Consider the following 17,164-nt stretch of genomic DNA (forward strand, 5'->3'; position numbering starts at 1 on the left):
TCCCCGCTCCCTCCCTGGGCTTTCCGAAGAAGGGAACAGGATGGCGACGCCGAAGAAACGTGGGTTTGGAGCGCCGTGAAAAATCGGCTTCGAGTATCAGCCCCCCTCGGGCAACGCGACCCGTCGCCAAGGGCTTCTTTCCCCGCGCCGGGCCCACAGGTGCCGCCTCCCCGCCCCGCCTCGGCCCGCCCGGGCCTCCCTCCCACCTCCTTCCCTCCCCGTCCCCACTCGGAACAAACAGCCTGCAGCTCCCGCAGCTGCAGCGCGGGCCGCGGGCCGCGCGCCGGGAGCGAGCCCCAGAGGGGGCGGGCGGCGCGGGCGGGGAGCGGGGCGCGCGGGACGCGGGAGCTGGCGCGGCCCCCCCACCCCCCACCCCGCGCTCCGGCGCCGGGCCCGGGCAGGGGCGGCGCGCGACGGGCCTCTCGGCGCGGCCTCCCCGCCTCCTCGCTGCGGCCGGGCCGGGGGCGGCGGGGCGCGGCGCGGCCCCGCGGAGCAGCCGCGGCCCGCCCGGCCCGCCGCGGCCGGCCGGGGCGGGCGCGACGCGACGCGACGCGACGCGGAGCCGCGGGGCAGCGAGCGCCGCATTCGAACCTCCCTCGCAAAGACAGTCTCCGCCCCACAATGCACCGCGGCGGGCAGCCTTTGAAAAAGCGGCGCGGCTCGTTCAAGATGGCGGAGCTCGACCAGTTGCCTGACGAGAGTGAGTAGCACCTCCAAGCACCTTCCCCTCCCCGCCGGCCGCCTGCCCCTGGGCGGCCCTGGCCGGGACGGGCGGCCCTGCCCGCCGCACGGCGAGCGGGCCGACTGCCAGCGCCACCGTGGTCCCCTAGTCCTCCCACCCCGGGGTTGCCGCCGCGTCGCCGCCTTTGTTATGGTGTCTGTGTTGGTTTCTGGGGTTGCGGGAGCGCCAGGGCCGGAAACCGAAAGCCCGGGGGCCCAACCTGTGCGGGGCGGCGGCGGCGGCGGCCGCCCTGGCCCGATTCGCGCCCCCGGCCCAGGCGGGCGAGGACGGGCCCCCGGCCGCGGGGACTGCCCCGGCCGCCTGCACCGCGCGCCCGGCGCCCAGCGGCGCCCGGCGGGGTTATGTAACTCGCCTGCCCCGGGGCTGGGGAGGGCTCGGGCTGGGGCGGGGTGGTCACAGCCCCTGTCTGGCCCAGCCTCTGAGCTTGTCCTGTCACAGTTTCTTGCCTCTACAGGCACTTGTGATCGTCACTGTCACCCCCCCCCCCACCCCCGTGTGTCCACCCCTGGAAGTATTTCCGTGTCAGAGGGCTGGCCCCTTCCCATGGGACCACAGGTGGCTGTGGACCTTTCCAGAGAAAATCCAGACTGGGTACACAAGTGTGCAGGTGGCCCCTGTCCCACCAACGTCCTTCTGTGCGAATGTGTCTTAAGAATCATGGGGTACCTTCATCCGTGGATGTGGCTGTCACAGCATGCACTTACGGTGCCCTTGCTGACACTCACCCCAGTGCACTGCCCCCCTTACCCGTGTTTACACACCCTGCCATCTCAGACAGGTATGCTCACTTGTGTTTAGCAAGGAAAACCACTAATTCCATAGTTTAAGCACTGTGGAACTTAATACCGTAATTTACAATGTTGTATAAAGTATATTAAAAGGCAGATGTTTTAGTTAGTTACAGAGAGGTCCTGATCCACACTCACTTCATTCAGTTTATGTATTTATATTACTTCTGAGAGTTTCAATATAACCGAAACAAAAGGTCAGTCACTGTTAAATCTATCAATGATTAAATTTGCAAGAGGCAAATAGTTTCAAAATGACAGCCAATTCTGTTTTCTTTCTGGGGTCATATACTCTTAATGTGTTATAAAATTAAAATAAAAGTTCAAGTTGCCAGACTGGTGAAAAGTTCTATTAAAAGAGTTTGCAAGTTTAAATTTGCTCCAGACCAGTGCTAAGTTCCAATAGAACTTTCTCAGTGATGGAAATGTTCTATTTTGCCACGTCCAATACGGAAGCCAGTAGCCACATGTGGCTGTGGAACTCTTCAGATGTGGCTATGGTGACTGAGGAACTGAATTTCAATTTTATTTAATTTTCATTCATTTAAACTTAAATAGTTACATGTAGCTAGTGGCTGCTGTATTGGACAGGGCACACTGCAGACTACCTGGGAATTTTAGTGTTTTCATGTGAGGAATATAGTTGATTGTGGTTTAGGATGCTCCCAAATAAGGGTAGGCCTACTAAGCACAACGTGCTTGTCATCTGAAAATCCTTGCTACCTTTATCATAAAGACGTTTTATCACTTCTTAGGAGTCACAACCACTAGAGCTATTATTTTGGTCACTGTAGTCATTCTGTTGAAATGAGAGGTGTTTTAAGTGGCTTTCTTACAGCTGTCATTTGGAACATTTACTCATCATCATTAAACATTTATCGAATACTTACAATGCATCTTTGTGGACTTGAGACTCATACTAGGGTTCAAATTCCAGCTACACTCTCAAACTAACATTTGTATTACTTTGTGACATCTCTGGTACCTTGGGTGTTTGGGGCCCTGCATGTGTGTTTGTGTGGTATATGTCTTGTTTAGCTAGATCACAGCTTATTAAAAGCAGGGATTGCCTTACCTGGTTTGTCACAAAGTGCCACAGATCAGATATACATAAATACTTGATTTATATGGGACTGAACGTAGAATAAGAGGCATTGTTAATGAAACTGGAGCAGAGTCTTGAAAAGGGAAAGCGATTTCAGTTTGATACTAGAAATAGCAGTATGTTTCTTTGCCAGTTTTAGCCAAGGTGGCTAGCTAATAAATTAGACAATAGCCAGTGTAACATTATCCAAAATAAAAGCTACCATTTATTGAGTCTTAGTATAAACCACCTGCTGTATGAAACATACTGTATACATTTGCTAATTTAGTCCTCATTTCAATAGAGGTAAGTACTCTTATTAGTTTGATTTTGTATGTGAGGAAACTGAGGCTATCTTCAGCCCAGATCTTTCCTCTGAGCTCCTGTTCTTGATATCTCTTGCCTATTTCACATCTCCTCTTAGATGCCTGAGGCCCCTCAAACTTCACCGGTTCAAGATCTACCTAATAATTCCACCCCAGGACAGAGATACTTCCAGTGGCTCCTGTCTTAATGAATGGCTTCACTGTGCATTCAGCTGAAACCTAGAGGTTATCTTTGGGAGTTCTCCCTTTTTATTTTGCTTTCCATATTTAAGCCTTAGTCTCTTAAGTCTTGTAACTTTTACCTTTAAAAAAAAAATTCTACCTACTTCTCACCACCACCCTGGTCATACCTCTACCTTGCACTAATTACTTCAGCCTGTCAATCCACTGACCTACCCCCAACCCCCACCCCCATCCCCCCTCCACACAGCTGGAGAGATCCTTTTAAAATGTATATATGTCATCCTGCTGTTTAAAATGCTTTAGCAGCTGGAAGACCCTTCATTGTCTGGCCGCTCCCGACCTCTCCAGCTTCATTTTATACCACTCTTCCTCTCACTCTATCCCTTAGGTGCTAAATTGGACCTTTTTCATTCCTTACACTCGCGGGGCTTTTTTTTTTTTTTTTTTTGCAGGGCCTTTGCACCTGCTCTTCTCTCTACCTAGAACATTCTTCCTGGCCCTCACTCACTTTCTGCTTATCCTTTAGATCCCATTTTAAGCTTCTTCAGAGAGCTATTTTCTGTCCTCCTTGACAAAGATTCCTTCTTATTAAATCTTTTCATACCACTATGTAACTTCTTATTGGCAGCTGTCACAGTTGCAGCTTTACTTTCGTAAGTGTGTTTGGTTAGCTCTGGTTAGAAGATGCGCTATGGAAGGTCCTGTTTCTGTTTTGTTCCTGCTTGCATTCCAGTGCCATGTATAACACCTGGCTTCTCTGACCTTCATACCTCCCATCTCTCGCTAGCTGCTCCCCGAGCACAGTGCCCTTCCCTCTGCCTCCCATCTTATGCCTTGACTGTGCTAACTTTTCTACCTCAGGGCTTTTTTACCCATTGTTTTCTCCGTTCAGACTCATTGCTTTGACCTCTTGCTCTCTCTTGGCTAGTTCCTTCCAGATGTTACTTCATCAAGAGAAGCCTTTCCTAACTTCCCTGTGTAAGGTAATTCCCCCAAACTGAGATCACCTTGTTTATTTCCTTTATAACAACTGCCAGGAGTGTAGTTATCATTTTATGCTCTTATCGCGGTCTCCTCCCGCTAGAGTGCAAACTCCCTGAGAGCAGAGACTTTGCTTACCTTTTCCTCAGATAACACAGTCCCTAGAATAGCGCTATGTTCAGGCACTTAGTGAATATTTGTTGAATGAACATACCCTGTTAGAGCAGGATTCTAACTTCATCAAATTTACATGCCTGTAAAATCCATGTTCTTAATTTAATAGTTTTTTTTAATTGATCAACATAATGCTGGCAACACAATATAAAAATTAGTCATGTGCTATGTGCATTGTTCTTTAAGCACTTTTACATAAATTAACTCATTTTATCCCCGTTTTACAAATGAAGAACCAGCAGCACAGAGAGATTAAGTAATTTGCTTAAGATACCACAGCAAGAATATGGCAGAACCAAGATTCAAACACAGCTAGTCTTAATCTGCAGCTCACACCTCTACCTTCAGATCTCTGCTCAGATACTACCTTTCGTAAAGCTGATCATGAACACCTTACCGGAAAACAGTCTCCCCTTCACCAACCCTACCCACATTCCCTCTCCTTATTATCCTGCGTTAGTTTCTTCAGGTCGTGCTTATCATCACTTGATGTGTGCGTTGGTCTCTCCCCCTCAGTAGAATGTCATTCCTCGAGAGCAGGAACATTGGCTGTTTTGCCGCCGACCCACCCCCAGTGCGGAGAGCAGGGACTGGGATGCAGTCAGCACTTTATGCGTACTGAGTGAATAAATGGTCACTACTTTTCCTCAAACAAATCGTACTTCTCCTGGTAGCTGCATGGATATGTGCCTGTCTATTACTGCTGTTTCACAGTCGTGTTGCATTGTTTGAGGTTTTTTAGCAAGACTTTACAGCTTCTCCCCCTGACTTCTCTCCCCACAAATTTACTGCCTAAGGTCATTAAACTTCACTTACAATACAGAAGCTCCTAAGGTGTTCTGTTAACCATTCTCCATGTCTAGGCGAGAGGATAGAGTGAAAGCAAGGGTGGCTTGATGTTGATGGGTTATCTATTCCATAAGCCACTCATACTGCCCTGTGGCGGAAAAATCAATTGAGGTTTAAGTATCTGAGATGTGTAGAAATGTTTCATAGCCAGAATTGCAATACTTTATCTGTTGCTTCTCATTTAAAGTTTGTTCTCCATTTATATGAGTTATAAATCATTGCTGCTTTTATTAAACACCAAGGAGAATTTATCTTCAGTGATTTTTGTACTAAGTTTATGTTCTTCTCTATTCCCTGAGGTCATCTTTTATTTATTGATTTTTATGTTTTGTGTGATGTCATGATGGACTGGCTCCTTAAAGATGTTTACATACATTTAGAACATCCCATTTAAAAATTTGTCTTTTTCTTGATGCAAGTAACTGACCAGCCTTTCAAATAACTTCACTATTGCCTGCTCTTAGATTAAATTCAAACATAAATGGATGTCACAGTAACTGAGGTGAGAAGTAACTGGTTATGAAGTAAAACAAATTTGAAAATGAGGAATGATAAATAATATTGGACTGTAGTAAAAGAAAAAGTATTCTAAACAGTTTTTTAAATTTTAAAGAGGGAGATTTGCCCATCTCTAATTCTTCGAACAATTTCTACTTTGGAGCATAGAAAGGGTTTTTTTCATGTTCATTTTTTTTAAGTCAAGATATAATTGACATATAACATTGTATTAGTTTCAGATATATAACGTAATGATTTGATACATGTACATACTGCAGAATTATTACAATAAGTCTAGCTAACACCCATCACACATAATTAAAATTTTTTTCGTGTGATGAGAACTTTTTAAGATCTACTGTTTTAGCAACTTTCAGATGTTTAATACATTATTGTTAGCAATAGTCACGAACATCTCCTGGACATATTTGTCTTATAACTGGAAATTCATACCTTTTCACCTGTTTCTCCCTCCCCCACCTCTGGCACCCCACCAATCTGTTCTCTTTATCTAAGTTGTTGTTTTTTTCCCAGATGCCACATACAAGGGAGAGAGATCTTCCTTTATTGTTTTTCAAATGGATTGGACTTCCTTACAATGTACATATACAATTCAGAGATTTTCAATTTAGTGCTCTCCCTTTCTTATAAAAATGTCTTTTTCTATTCATATCTTCCTACTTCCCCGCACCTATGGACCCCTTTCTTTTATTCGCAGTAGTAGCCCAGTGTTTCCCAAAGTGAGCCTGAGGGTTACCTCCAACAGAATCCCCTGAGAACCTTAATTAATTGTATTATAGATTCTGTATGTATGAGGAGCTTCCCAGTTATTCTAATATACACTAACGTTTGTTTTAGTCAGTGAAGCCCTCTACCTAACTGCGAGCCCCTCTTGGCTGTTCCGAACTCCCTTTCGCAGCTTGATGTTAAGTGTCGCACACACCTGCCTTCTGGACCTCCCAGGAACTTACCGACTGCTCTGACAGTCCCTGAATCATTTCCATTTTCTGTTGTCTTCACTCTGTTGCCACTTCTGATCAAATGTCAGCTCCCTTTCTCTTTTCCTTCTCCAGCACCAGCTCACTTCTGGATGAGGATCCAAAATTCTTTCCCTGCTCTTCCTTCTTCTCTACATTTTTTTCTCTTGGAAATGTCTCCAGTTCTCACAACTTCAATAAGACTCCCAAATGTCTTTCTCCAGTTCTTTACTTTATCTGAGTTCCGGTCTATAGCTTCAATTGTCTACTAGTTATTTCTAATTGCACTTCCCACCAGCATTTCAAACTCAACATTGCTAAAACTAAATGGATCACTTCTACCCCTAAACCAAGCTTTTTTTCTTTCACTTTGATTATCCAAATAATATTATTTGTTTTAATTGCAGGCTCTTCAGCAAAAGCCCTTGTCAGTTTAAAAGGTAAGAATCATAGCATGATCGTTTAGGTATGACATAAACTAGAAATTTAATTCATGAAAGTAATTTGGATATAGTGGGGTTTTTTTTTCTACATTATGATTCATTATTGATTTTTACTGATGATAATTTTAAATTCATATGCTGTTATAGGAGAATTGGTCCTTGGCTGTTAGAAATTATTAAGAAAATTTTCCCCTAGAATTACTAATTAAAGAACTAACTATAATATTTCACACAGATCTTTACATAAATGGATTTTACATAAATAGATTTACATACATATATTTAAAGCATCTATTAAACAATAGTGCTGAGCTGTATTTTTGCATAATAGTTTATTTTTTATGAATCCCGCTTTCTAAATAATCAAGTCTTTTAAAATAAAAGAATGATAGTAATTTTCTTTTTCTGAGAAAAAAGTTAGGTGTGCTCTTTGGTCTTGTTATTTCTTTCTATAAGTACATTAGACCAACCCTCTTAATATAATATATTTTGAAATTTTACCTCTTGAGCAAGATTCTTTGTAAGTAAATTTGGAGTGAAGCTAGATATTCTTAAGGGTTCATTAGTACTTCTAGTTTATGAAACTACTGTGTTGTGCTTTGGATTGGTGATTTACCAAATTAAATTCTTCTGGCTTGAGAACAGTTATCTTCCAGAATTATCCCGATTTCTTTGCCTACCAAGATGAACCCCATCCTACCTCTTTTCTTTTGTATGTATTAAAATATACATCTGAAAATTTTTCCTGTTTTCCCCCCCAATATTAGAATCATTTTTCATTTTAAAAAATATATATAGCTGATAAATTTTCTATAGAAAAAAATTACAAAATGCTGATAAGCAACTAGAAGGAAACAAAAATAACTATGTTGGGTATATTCATCCCAGTTTTCTATGTCTCATTATATAAACACATCCTTTTCATAAAAATTAAACTCACCCTTTATTTTCATAATATATCTAATTGATTGAATCTTTTCTGTTGCATACAACTCTGAAGATATTTTTTTGAATTAAGGAAAATAGAAATGCAACATTTCATTTTTAGATATCAGGAGTTTCATATCTTGAAGCAGAAAACGTTTAGAAATATGCTCTAAATACGAGATTAGAAGGAGCTTTTTTCATTGCCCTTCTTTCAATCAGATTATACTTATGGGGTAATTCTTGGTGAATTAGAATAAAGGAATTATTAAAAATCAAAAATAAAGAAGCCACACATGTTTTAACAAGAAAATGTAATACTTTGAAGATGCATTACTTTGTCAGAGAGTTTAAAAAAATTATGATCATTGTATTTTTTTCATATTGGTAAATATTTCAGATATTGCTGTTATTAAAAAGGCAATGTTCACAGTATGAAATCCTTTGACCTCAACTTAAATCTTATTAGCAATAATTATTTATTACAGAGGGAAGCTTATCTAACACATGGAATGAAAAGTTCAGTTCTTTACAAAAGACACCTGTTTGGAAAGGCAGGAATACAAGCTCTGCTGTGGAAATGGTAAGGAATTAGTTTGTTACACTTTAGAGAATATGATAGCTAAATTGTCTGTATTGTCATGTGCAAATTCTTACAGGACAGTAAAAAAATTTCCAGGATTTTTTCCCAACTCCAAGCATTTGAGTCTTTAGATGTCATTGAGCAGTATTTGATCATATTTAGATAAATAATTTGTAGCCTATGATAATCTGGTCATCATTAAGCATTTGTTAAGTAATTGCAGTTTCTTTAAATAGGCAAAGACAAAAAAAACTCCAACAACCCCAAATCATATTTTTTTAGTATATGTGCTGCTGAAGTGACCACCAAATCATACATTTTTTTAGAATGTAAGAAATTTTACATAGCTCTTATTCTCTACAAAAAGGTATATAAATAAATGGTAAGATATTGAAAGATCTTGTGTGGTAAGATATTAAAATCTTTTATAGGTCAAGTGTAAGTGCATTTAGGGGTGAGAAATAGAGATAAGCTTATAGTTATACAAATGATAAGCTTATAGTTATAACAAATGATTTTGGGGGCCTCTGCTTCTCCCCTGCCCAGCCAGGTAGCTAGGAGGTTTTAGAGGTCAGTCATGAAACAAATCTGGACCTGAGATAAACAGCAGTGGTCTGGACGGCTGGCCACAATGCAAGTGCAGGACTTTTCACACTATATCCGTTCTATCACCATCATTCTCTTCCTCCTGTCAGGGGAAGGGACTTCCTGGCAGGGCTATGGAGTGTTGGGACTCTCAGTGGGTTTAACTTAAGAGATCCATAGCCTTGAACCAATTGGATGCTGCCTATATGTGGTTAGCCCCCCCTCTCCACCTGCCTCCCTTCCATTTAGGCATGAAGCTCTATCTTGAATGATGGAGAAAAGACTTGAGAAAGGATGTGGATACTATTAGGATATTATTTCTGTCCTCTGCAAATGAAGCCTCTGAATTTAGGATGAACTGTAAACATTTTCATATTAGAGACTGTTAAGTATATGAAGTTTTTTGTGTACTTAAAAATTCTTTAGTTCTATACATATTTATCAAGTATCTGTTAAAGGTATCTTGTATTTTTATTTACAAATGTACATTCACTTAACAATTTTTGAGAGCAAATATAGTGTAATATTATATACATTTAGATTTACCTACAGTAAATCTACAGTGATTTAGTAACTTTGTCCCAGCCCAGCCCTATGCAACAGATGTTTCATGAGATACACCCAGTTGGTATTAATGCAGACATTAACACAATGAGAACTGGAATTTCCAGAACTTATTTTCCTATCTTCACCATTCCAGGCTGCCAGTGTACTAAAGGAGACCTGGATTCTAGTTTAGTTATCAGCTAGGTGTTCTGTTTGTAAACAGATTGCATAAAGTTGTATCTTACCACTTTCTAAATATACGATTACTTATATTTGACTTTGTGTACTTTGTATTACCCATACTTCATCCTTCTATACTTCTGATAATCCAGAGTTAGCTAGATTGTTCCAAGTATAGAATTATATTTTGGAACAAAGATGGGAAGTGTTCAGCCTTTTCATTAAATAAAAAATTTTGTCATAGCCTTTCAGAAATTCAAAACGAAGTCGACTCTTTTCTGATGAAGATGACAGACAAATAAATACAAGGTCACCTAAAAGAAACCAGAGGGTTGCAATGGTTCCACAGGTATGTGTGCACTGAAATTTTGTTTTCATGTGAAAGGAAGTGAGCAGTTGCTCAGAGTAATACCATTTATATTTATTCTTTTACATTTTAAATAACAAGTTCTTTAAATTGGTGCTCCAGTTCAGCTCCTATTTTACATACCTAGAAAAGGCCATTATTTTATCGATGGATTTTATTTATTTTTTTATTTTTTTATGCCTACAGCACTTGGTATTCCTAGGTGGTCTCCTATCCAAGTACTCACCAGGCCCAATCCTGCTTAGCTTCCGAGATTAGACGAGATCGGGCACATTCAGGGTGGTATGGCCATATACTTTATTGATAGACTTTAAACCAAAGTAGAAACCCAGTCCTCAGTCTTACAAATGCACACTTTTCTTTTAAGCATGGACATAGCAGACATTATATAAATGAATTGGGCAATATGGAATGAGTTTGGAGTTTTGCATGGGACTGAGAGGAGAGCTCTACTTTTATCACTGAGGGGAGGATGTTGAAGACTCCTTTATCCAGAAGAGGAAAATATGTAGCATGAAATCATATCTCCTTTTTCATTTTTTGCATCTTTTTCAAGTCATAGTGGACACATAAGGATCAAAGGAATGAATGAAAATTGGATAAAGAAATATTTAAGAATAATGTAATCCTTATCAAATTTTTGATAGTCCCTACTTCCCTTTCATTTTTTTCAAAAGGGTTATGAGATTTTCTAGTAGAATGGGTCATAGTAGAGGGGATTTTCTTAACCGAGGAAGGATTAGGCACCAAATAAAGTTATGACCAGCAATATACCCTACCAAAAATAATTTTTTTAAAAACCCCAAAAGCTCTTACGTATCTTTATAATAATTTCAAATAGTAAAATATGTTCATATTCTATAAAATGAACAAAAAAGTAGTTTGAACTTTTTTAACAGCAAGGACAAATGTACATAAGCATGTAAAATTCAGTTTTAAAAAGTGGAAACTAATAATAACATGCATTGCTTAACTTGGTAGGTATTGCATACAGAGTTGAATAAATATCAGAAATAGTTAAATAACTCTTGCATTGACTTTAGAAGAGCTATGTTATTAGGATAATTTGAATGACTGTTTAGATTTTTTAAATTTTCAAATGTGGATTTAAAAAAAATTTGTCCCCCCTCCTACTATTTATTCGGAAAATTTTCAAGCATGCAGAAAACCCTGGTCTTTATGACTACAAAACCGTCCTGCCCCAGCTCTATCCACTGCCTTCCTCCCTAGGCACCTCATTCTTTCTAGGACTATTTTACAAAGTCCTTTCTACTTTTGGGCAACACAGAGCAAACATAAGACAAACATAATATGAGACGACTTCTGAGTTTTCTCTTTTCTTGACTTAACATGCCTAGTTCTTTCAATATTTATTTACATGGCATGGCTTGTTCCCTTACTCTCCTAGTCACATCCCCTAAATCTGTTGTATTCTGTGTGTTTCTTTAAACCTCACAGTCTAGAGCTGAAAAATTAGCAAAAATCAACTTCCATTGATTTCTTAGTATACAGTACATCCTGTTCTAAACATTTCATACATATTGCATTGATTTACTCTTCAGCAATGCCAATGATATAGGTAACTACTATGTCATTTCCCATTTTTCAGATGAAAGAACAGACACAGAGAAGTGTCTTGCTAGGAAGTGAAGGCTGGTACTAAAATGGCAGGACTCCAGAGCCCGGCTTTTGTTTATTTGTTTGTTTGTTTGTTTGTTTTAACAGCTTTATTGAGATGTAATTCACATGTCATACCATTCACCTATTTAAAGTGCACAATTCAGTGGTTTTAATATATGCACAGTTGAGCAATTATCATCACCACCAATTTTAGAATGTTTTCATCACTCCAAAAGAAACCCTGTACCCAGTAGCAGTCACTTTCCATTTTCCATGGTTTGAATAAACCCTTAGATGTGTAATTGCTACAGTAAGAAAATTTAAACTTTGAAATATACTACCAAAAAGTCTGTTTATAAAAGTTGTAATAAGTTATATTTCCACTAACAATTTGAATATATTTCCTCACGCTCAACAAGGGATCTTTAATACAGTTTTATATCCAGTGATCTAAAAATACCTCATTAAAATATCTGGTAAATAACTCAGTGGAAAGAAAAATAGCACTTTTTCTGATAATAATTTTATAATAGTTTGTGTTTGTGCTTAACAACTCCCAGTATACAAAAATTTTTTTACTTTAAAAAGTTAATTTTTTAAGTACAACGTGGTATCTTGACCTGTATTCTGGTACAGAAAAAAGGCATTAGTGGAAAAACTGGAGAAATCCAAATAAAGTCTGCAGTTTAGTTTATTTATAGTACTGTACTAATGTTAATTTCTTGGGTTTGATAAACCATGGTTATATAAGATATTAACATTAGGAAAAGCTAAGTGAAGGGCATATGAGAACTTTGTACTATCTTTACCACTTTTCTATAAATCTATAATTTTTCCAAAGTAAAAAGTTTATAATAAAAAAAAGTTAATTTAACCTATACCTACTCTCCAGGTCTACTTCTCTCATCCACTGGTAACCACTGTGATTAGCTTGATGATTCTTTTTGACCTTTTTAACACTTCTAAGACTATTTATAGAAAATATTTGATATTGTTTAATATATATAGTTTAGAAATTACTTTTATAGAATCATTTTCATGACATTGTAGCATACATCATTCTATAATTTTTTTTTTTTTTCACTGAAAAGTCTGTTTTTGAGATCTGGCCATGCTGATTGATTTAGTTGGCTGGCTAACTGGTTGAAAAGGAAAGGGAGGGGAGAGTAGGGGAGGGGAGTGGAGAGGCAGAAGAAAAGAAAGAAGGAAATTCTGGCTTCAATATTTCATTTTTTTTTACTGTTATAGTTTTCAATTTTATGATGCCATAATTTATTTACAAATTCTCCTATTTATGGGCATTTAAGTGGTTTCCAAGTTTTTACTATTACAAGCAATGCTATAATGAACCCCAGGCATGCCTAAAATGTGGAATTGCTGAATCATAGGATATGCACATCTAAAAATTTTTAAGTGGTGCCAAATTATTCTCCAAGGATATTATACTGGTTTATACTTTCTACCAACATTGTATTATAGTGCCTGTTTTTTCAAATGCTTGCCAACTCAGTATATAATCAAACATCCAAATTTTTCTAATCTAATAATAGCATCTCACTTGTTTAGTTGACATTTCATCTATGAGTGATGTTGAGATACTTTTCATATATATTTAAAAACTATTATTTTCCTTTCCTCTAAACTGTTATTTATTTTTTCCCATTTTCTATTAGATTGTGGTTGTTTTCTTATTAGCTTGTAATAATTTTGTATGTATTAAGACTATTAGCCTTTGGCTGTTTATATCAGTTGTACTTTTTTTCAGAGTCTGTAGTTTGTCTTCTGACTTTGTTTCTGCATTTTTCACCTGCAGGATTGAAAAAAGTTTTAAGAGTCAAATATAACTGTCTTTTCTCTTTACGAGTTCTTGAGTTTATGCTCAGAAAGACCATCCCTAATCTAAAATTTATAGTTTGGGAATTTTGTCATATTTCTTATTTTAATGTTTAAAATGTTAATCCATCTGAATTTATTTTATAGTAAGGAATGAGGTAAGACTGCAACCTAATTTTTTTCCAGAGAACTCCTAGTTTGTTCTGGTAACATTTATTGAGTAATCCATCATTTATACATTGATTTAAAATGCTGCCTACATCACAAACTAATATCCTGTATATATTTGGGATTATTTCTAGATTTTCTGTCTCTTTGTATCCTCTATGTCTCTATTGTACTAGTGTCAAATTGTTTTAATGTGGCTTTATATTGTGTGTTAATGTCTCGTAAGACATTATTAACTGTTCTTTTTCTAGATTTTCCTAAGTGTTCTTGCACATTTTTTTCCATATAAACTTTAGATTCAGCCTAAGAAAAAAAATCTTAATGGAAGTTTTATTGGTATTGCACTGATATTATAAATTGATTTATGGGGTTTGACATTTGTAACATTGAGACTACCTATTCCAAGAACTGGTTGTAATTTCACTTATTCAAGCCTTAATGCCCCTCTATAGATGGAAATATTTTTTTACATGTCAATCTCACACATTTCTTAAGCGTATTCCTAAAGTATTTTTCTTGTCATTTTTGCTGTCATCAACAAGATATTTTTTCTGTTTTATTGTTTAACCAGTTCTCATTAACATATAGAAAAGAGTGATTTTTTTAAGATACTTATTTTTGTACATCAACTTTGTATTCACCCATTTTCTTAAATTATTTTATTATTTGTAATAGTTATAGTTAACTTCAGTTTTCTGGGGCGGTCATATCACCTGCAAACAATGATAGTTTTGTTTTCTCCTTGCAGTTTTATTCCTCTTATCCAATTGGCTAAAACCATCAAAACAACATTAAAAAATTAGAGGTGATGGTCAACATCTTTGTCATATTTATCACTTTAATGAGAATGTTTTTAATATTTTAACATTGAATACGATGCTAACTTTTGGATTAGAATAGGGAGAAATGTGTTCTATAGAGTAAGAAAGTATCCCCCATTGATTTTTATGTTCTAACTAAAGATTTGTCAATTTTGTTGACCTTTTCAAAGAACTTTTAATTCCATTGATTTTTCTATATTGTTTTTCTGTTTTCTATTTCATTTATTTTTGCTCTACGATTTATTATTTTTTTCCTTCTGTTTGCTTTGGGTTTTCTTTGCCTTGTGTGCTTAGTATCTTAAAGTGGAAGGATAGGTTATTTATTTGTGATCTTCTTTTCTAATATAGACATTTATCCTATAAATTAAATTTGCCTCCAAGTATTACTTTAGCCATATTATTCAACTTTTGGCATATTGCGTTTTTTCTATTGCATTAAGATTTGTTTTAATGCATATCGAATTTTATCATATGTCTTTAGCATCAGTGAAGGTGATCATATGATTTTTATTGCTTTGATTTATTGATGATGAGTTACATCAACAGTTTTTTAATACTGGACCATCCTTGCATTTTTGATATAAATTCCATTTGATTATGTTGTGCTCTTTTGATGTTCGTAATGGTATTTATCTGGTAACATTCTTTTTAGAAAAAGCTTTTTTTCAACTGAGATATTTTGTATTGCTTTCAAGTATATTTCATATTTGTATATATTGCAAAATGATCATTACAGTAAGTCTAGGTAACATCTGTCAGCACAGTTACAAAAAAAGTTTTTCTTATAATGAAAACTTTTAAAATCTCTCTTAATAACTTTTAAATATGTAATACAGTATTATTAACTATAGTAACGGTGCTATATATTACATCTCCATGACTTATTTATTTTGTAAGTGGAATTTTCTACATTTTGACCCATTTTGCCCATCCCCCACCTCCTGCCTATAGCAACCACCAATATGTTCTCTGTATCTATGAGTTTGGTTTTGAGGGTTTTTTTTTTTTTTAATTTTAGATTACACATATTAATGAGATCATTAGAGTGTTTGTCTTTCTCTGTCTAATTTATTTCACTTAGCATAATACCCTCAAAGTTTATTCATGTTGTTGCAAATAGCCAAGATTTCATTCTTTTTTTATGGTTAAATAATAGACCATTGTGTGTGTGTGTGTGTGTGTGCGCGCGCGCGCGCGCACATATACATATATGTATATATACACCACACTTTCTTTATTCTTTCATCCATTGATAGAGACTTAAGTTGCTTCCATGTCTTGGCTATTGAAATAATACTGCAGTGAACATGGGAGTACAAATATCTTTTCGAGATATGATTTTGTTTCTTTCAGATAAATACCCAGAAGTGGAATTGCTGGATCATGTGGTAGTCCTATTTTTAATTTTTTGAGAAACCCTTGTACTGTCTTCCACAGTGCCTGCAGCAATTTACATTCCCATCAGCGGTGCACAAGGGTTCCCCTTTTCTTCACATCCTCGCCAGCACTTTTTATTTCTTGTCTTTTTGATAATAGCCGTTTCAGTAGGTATGATGTGATATCTCATTGTGGTTTTGATTTGCATTTCCCTGACACTTAGTGATATTAACATCTTTTCTTGTACCTGTGGGCCTTCCAGATGTCGTCTTTGGAAAAAATGTTTTCAGATACTGTGCTCATTTTTTAATCAGATTGTTTGTTTTTTCCTGTTGAGTTGTGTAAGTTCTTTATGTATTTTAGATATTAATTTCTTTTCAGATAATATGACTTGGAAATGTTTTCTCCCATTCTGCCAATTGCTTTTTCATTTTGTTGACCGTTTCTTTTGCTGTGCAGAGCTTTTTAGTTTGATGTGGCCCTACTTGTTAATTTTTGCTTTTGATACCTTTGCTTTTCAGTGTCAAATCCAAAAAATCATCACCTAGACTATTGTCAAGGAGCTTACTGCCCATCTTTTATTCTGGGAGTTTTGTGGTTTCAGGTTTTACATTCAAGTCTTGAATGCATTTTGAGTTAGTTTTTGTGAATGGTACAAGATAGTGGTCCAGTTTCATTCTTTTCCATGTGTCTGTCCAGTTTTCCCAAAACCAGTTTTTGAAGAGACTGTACTTTCTTCATTTGTATATTCTTGGCCCCTTTGTCATAAATTAATTGACCACGTGTGGGTTTATATTTGGGCTCTCTCTTCCATTCATTTGATCTATGTATCTGTTTTTGTGCCAATATCCTTCTGTTTTGATATTACTGTGGTTTCGTAATGTAGTTTGAAATCAGGGGGTATAATACCTCCAGCTTTGGGTATTTGGGATCTTTTGTAGTTTCATACTAATTTTGGGATTGCTTGTTCTATTTTTCTGTGAAAAATACAATTGGAATTTTAATAGAGATTGCATCAAATCTCTAGATTGATTGTTTTGGGTAATATGGACATTTTAACAATATTAATTATTACAATTTATAAGCAGAAAATATTTCCAAGCATTTTAAAAATT

The 17,164-nt window shown here is 37.4% G+C and overlaps 1 protein-coding gene and 1 pseudogene across 2 annotated transcripts in view; one reads left to right on the forward strand and one right to left on the reverse strand.

The window, feature by feature from the left end:
- The first annotated feature begins 562 nt into the window (after window positions 1-562).
- The window catches only part of LIN9 (lin-9 DREAM MuvB core complex component), a 45,921-nt gene continuing 29,319 nt past the window's right edge, over window positions 563-17,164 (forward strand). The window contains exons 1-5 of one of the 2 annotated variants that reach the window (XM_016157469.2): window positions 580-700; window positions 3,039-3,165; window positions 7,010-7,042; window positions 8,458-8,552; window positions 10,108-10,212. In XM_016157469.2, the coding sequence (XP_016012955.2) occupies window positions 3,132-3,165; window positions 7,010-7,042; window positions 8,458-8,552; window positions 10,108-10,212 (267 nt within the window). In that variant the 5' untranslated portion in view covers window positions 580-700; window positions 3,039-3,131. Of the gene's footprint in view, window positions 701-3,038; window positions 3,166-7,009; window positions 7,043-8,457; window positions 8,553-10,107; window positions 10,213-17,164 lie in introns of both variants that reach the window. The other variant, XM_016157468.2, reaches the window with a different exon arrangement.
- Window positions 10,408-10,526, reverse strand: LOC118613404 (annotated as a pseudogene).

The sequence above is a fragment of the Rousettus aegyptiacus genome, unplaced genomic scaffold, assembly GCF_014176215.1.
Source record: "Rousettus aegyptiacus isolate mRouAeg1 unplaced genomic scaffold, mRouAeg1.p scaffold_m13_p_18, whole genome shotgun sequence".
Lineage (NCBI taxonomy): Eukaryota > Metazoa > Chordata > Mammalia > Chiroptera > Pteropodidae > Rousettus > Rousettus aegyptiacus.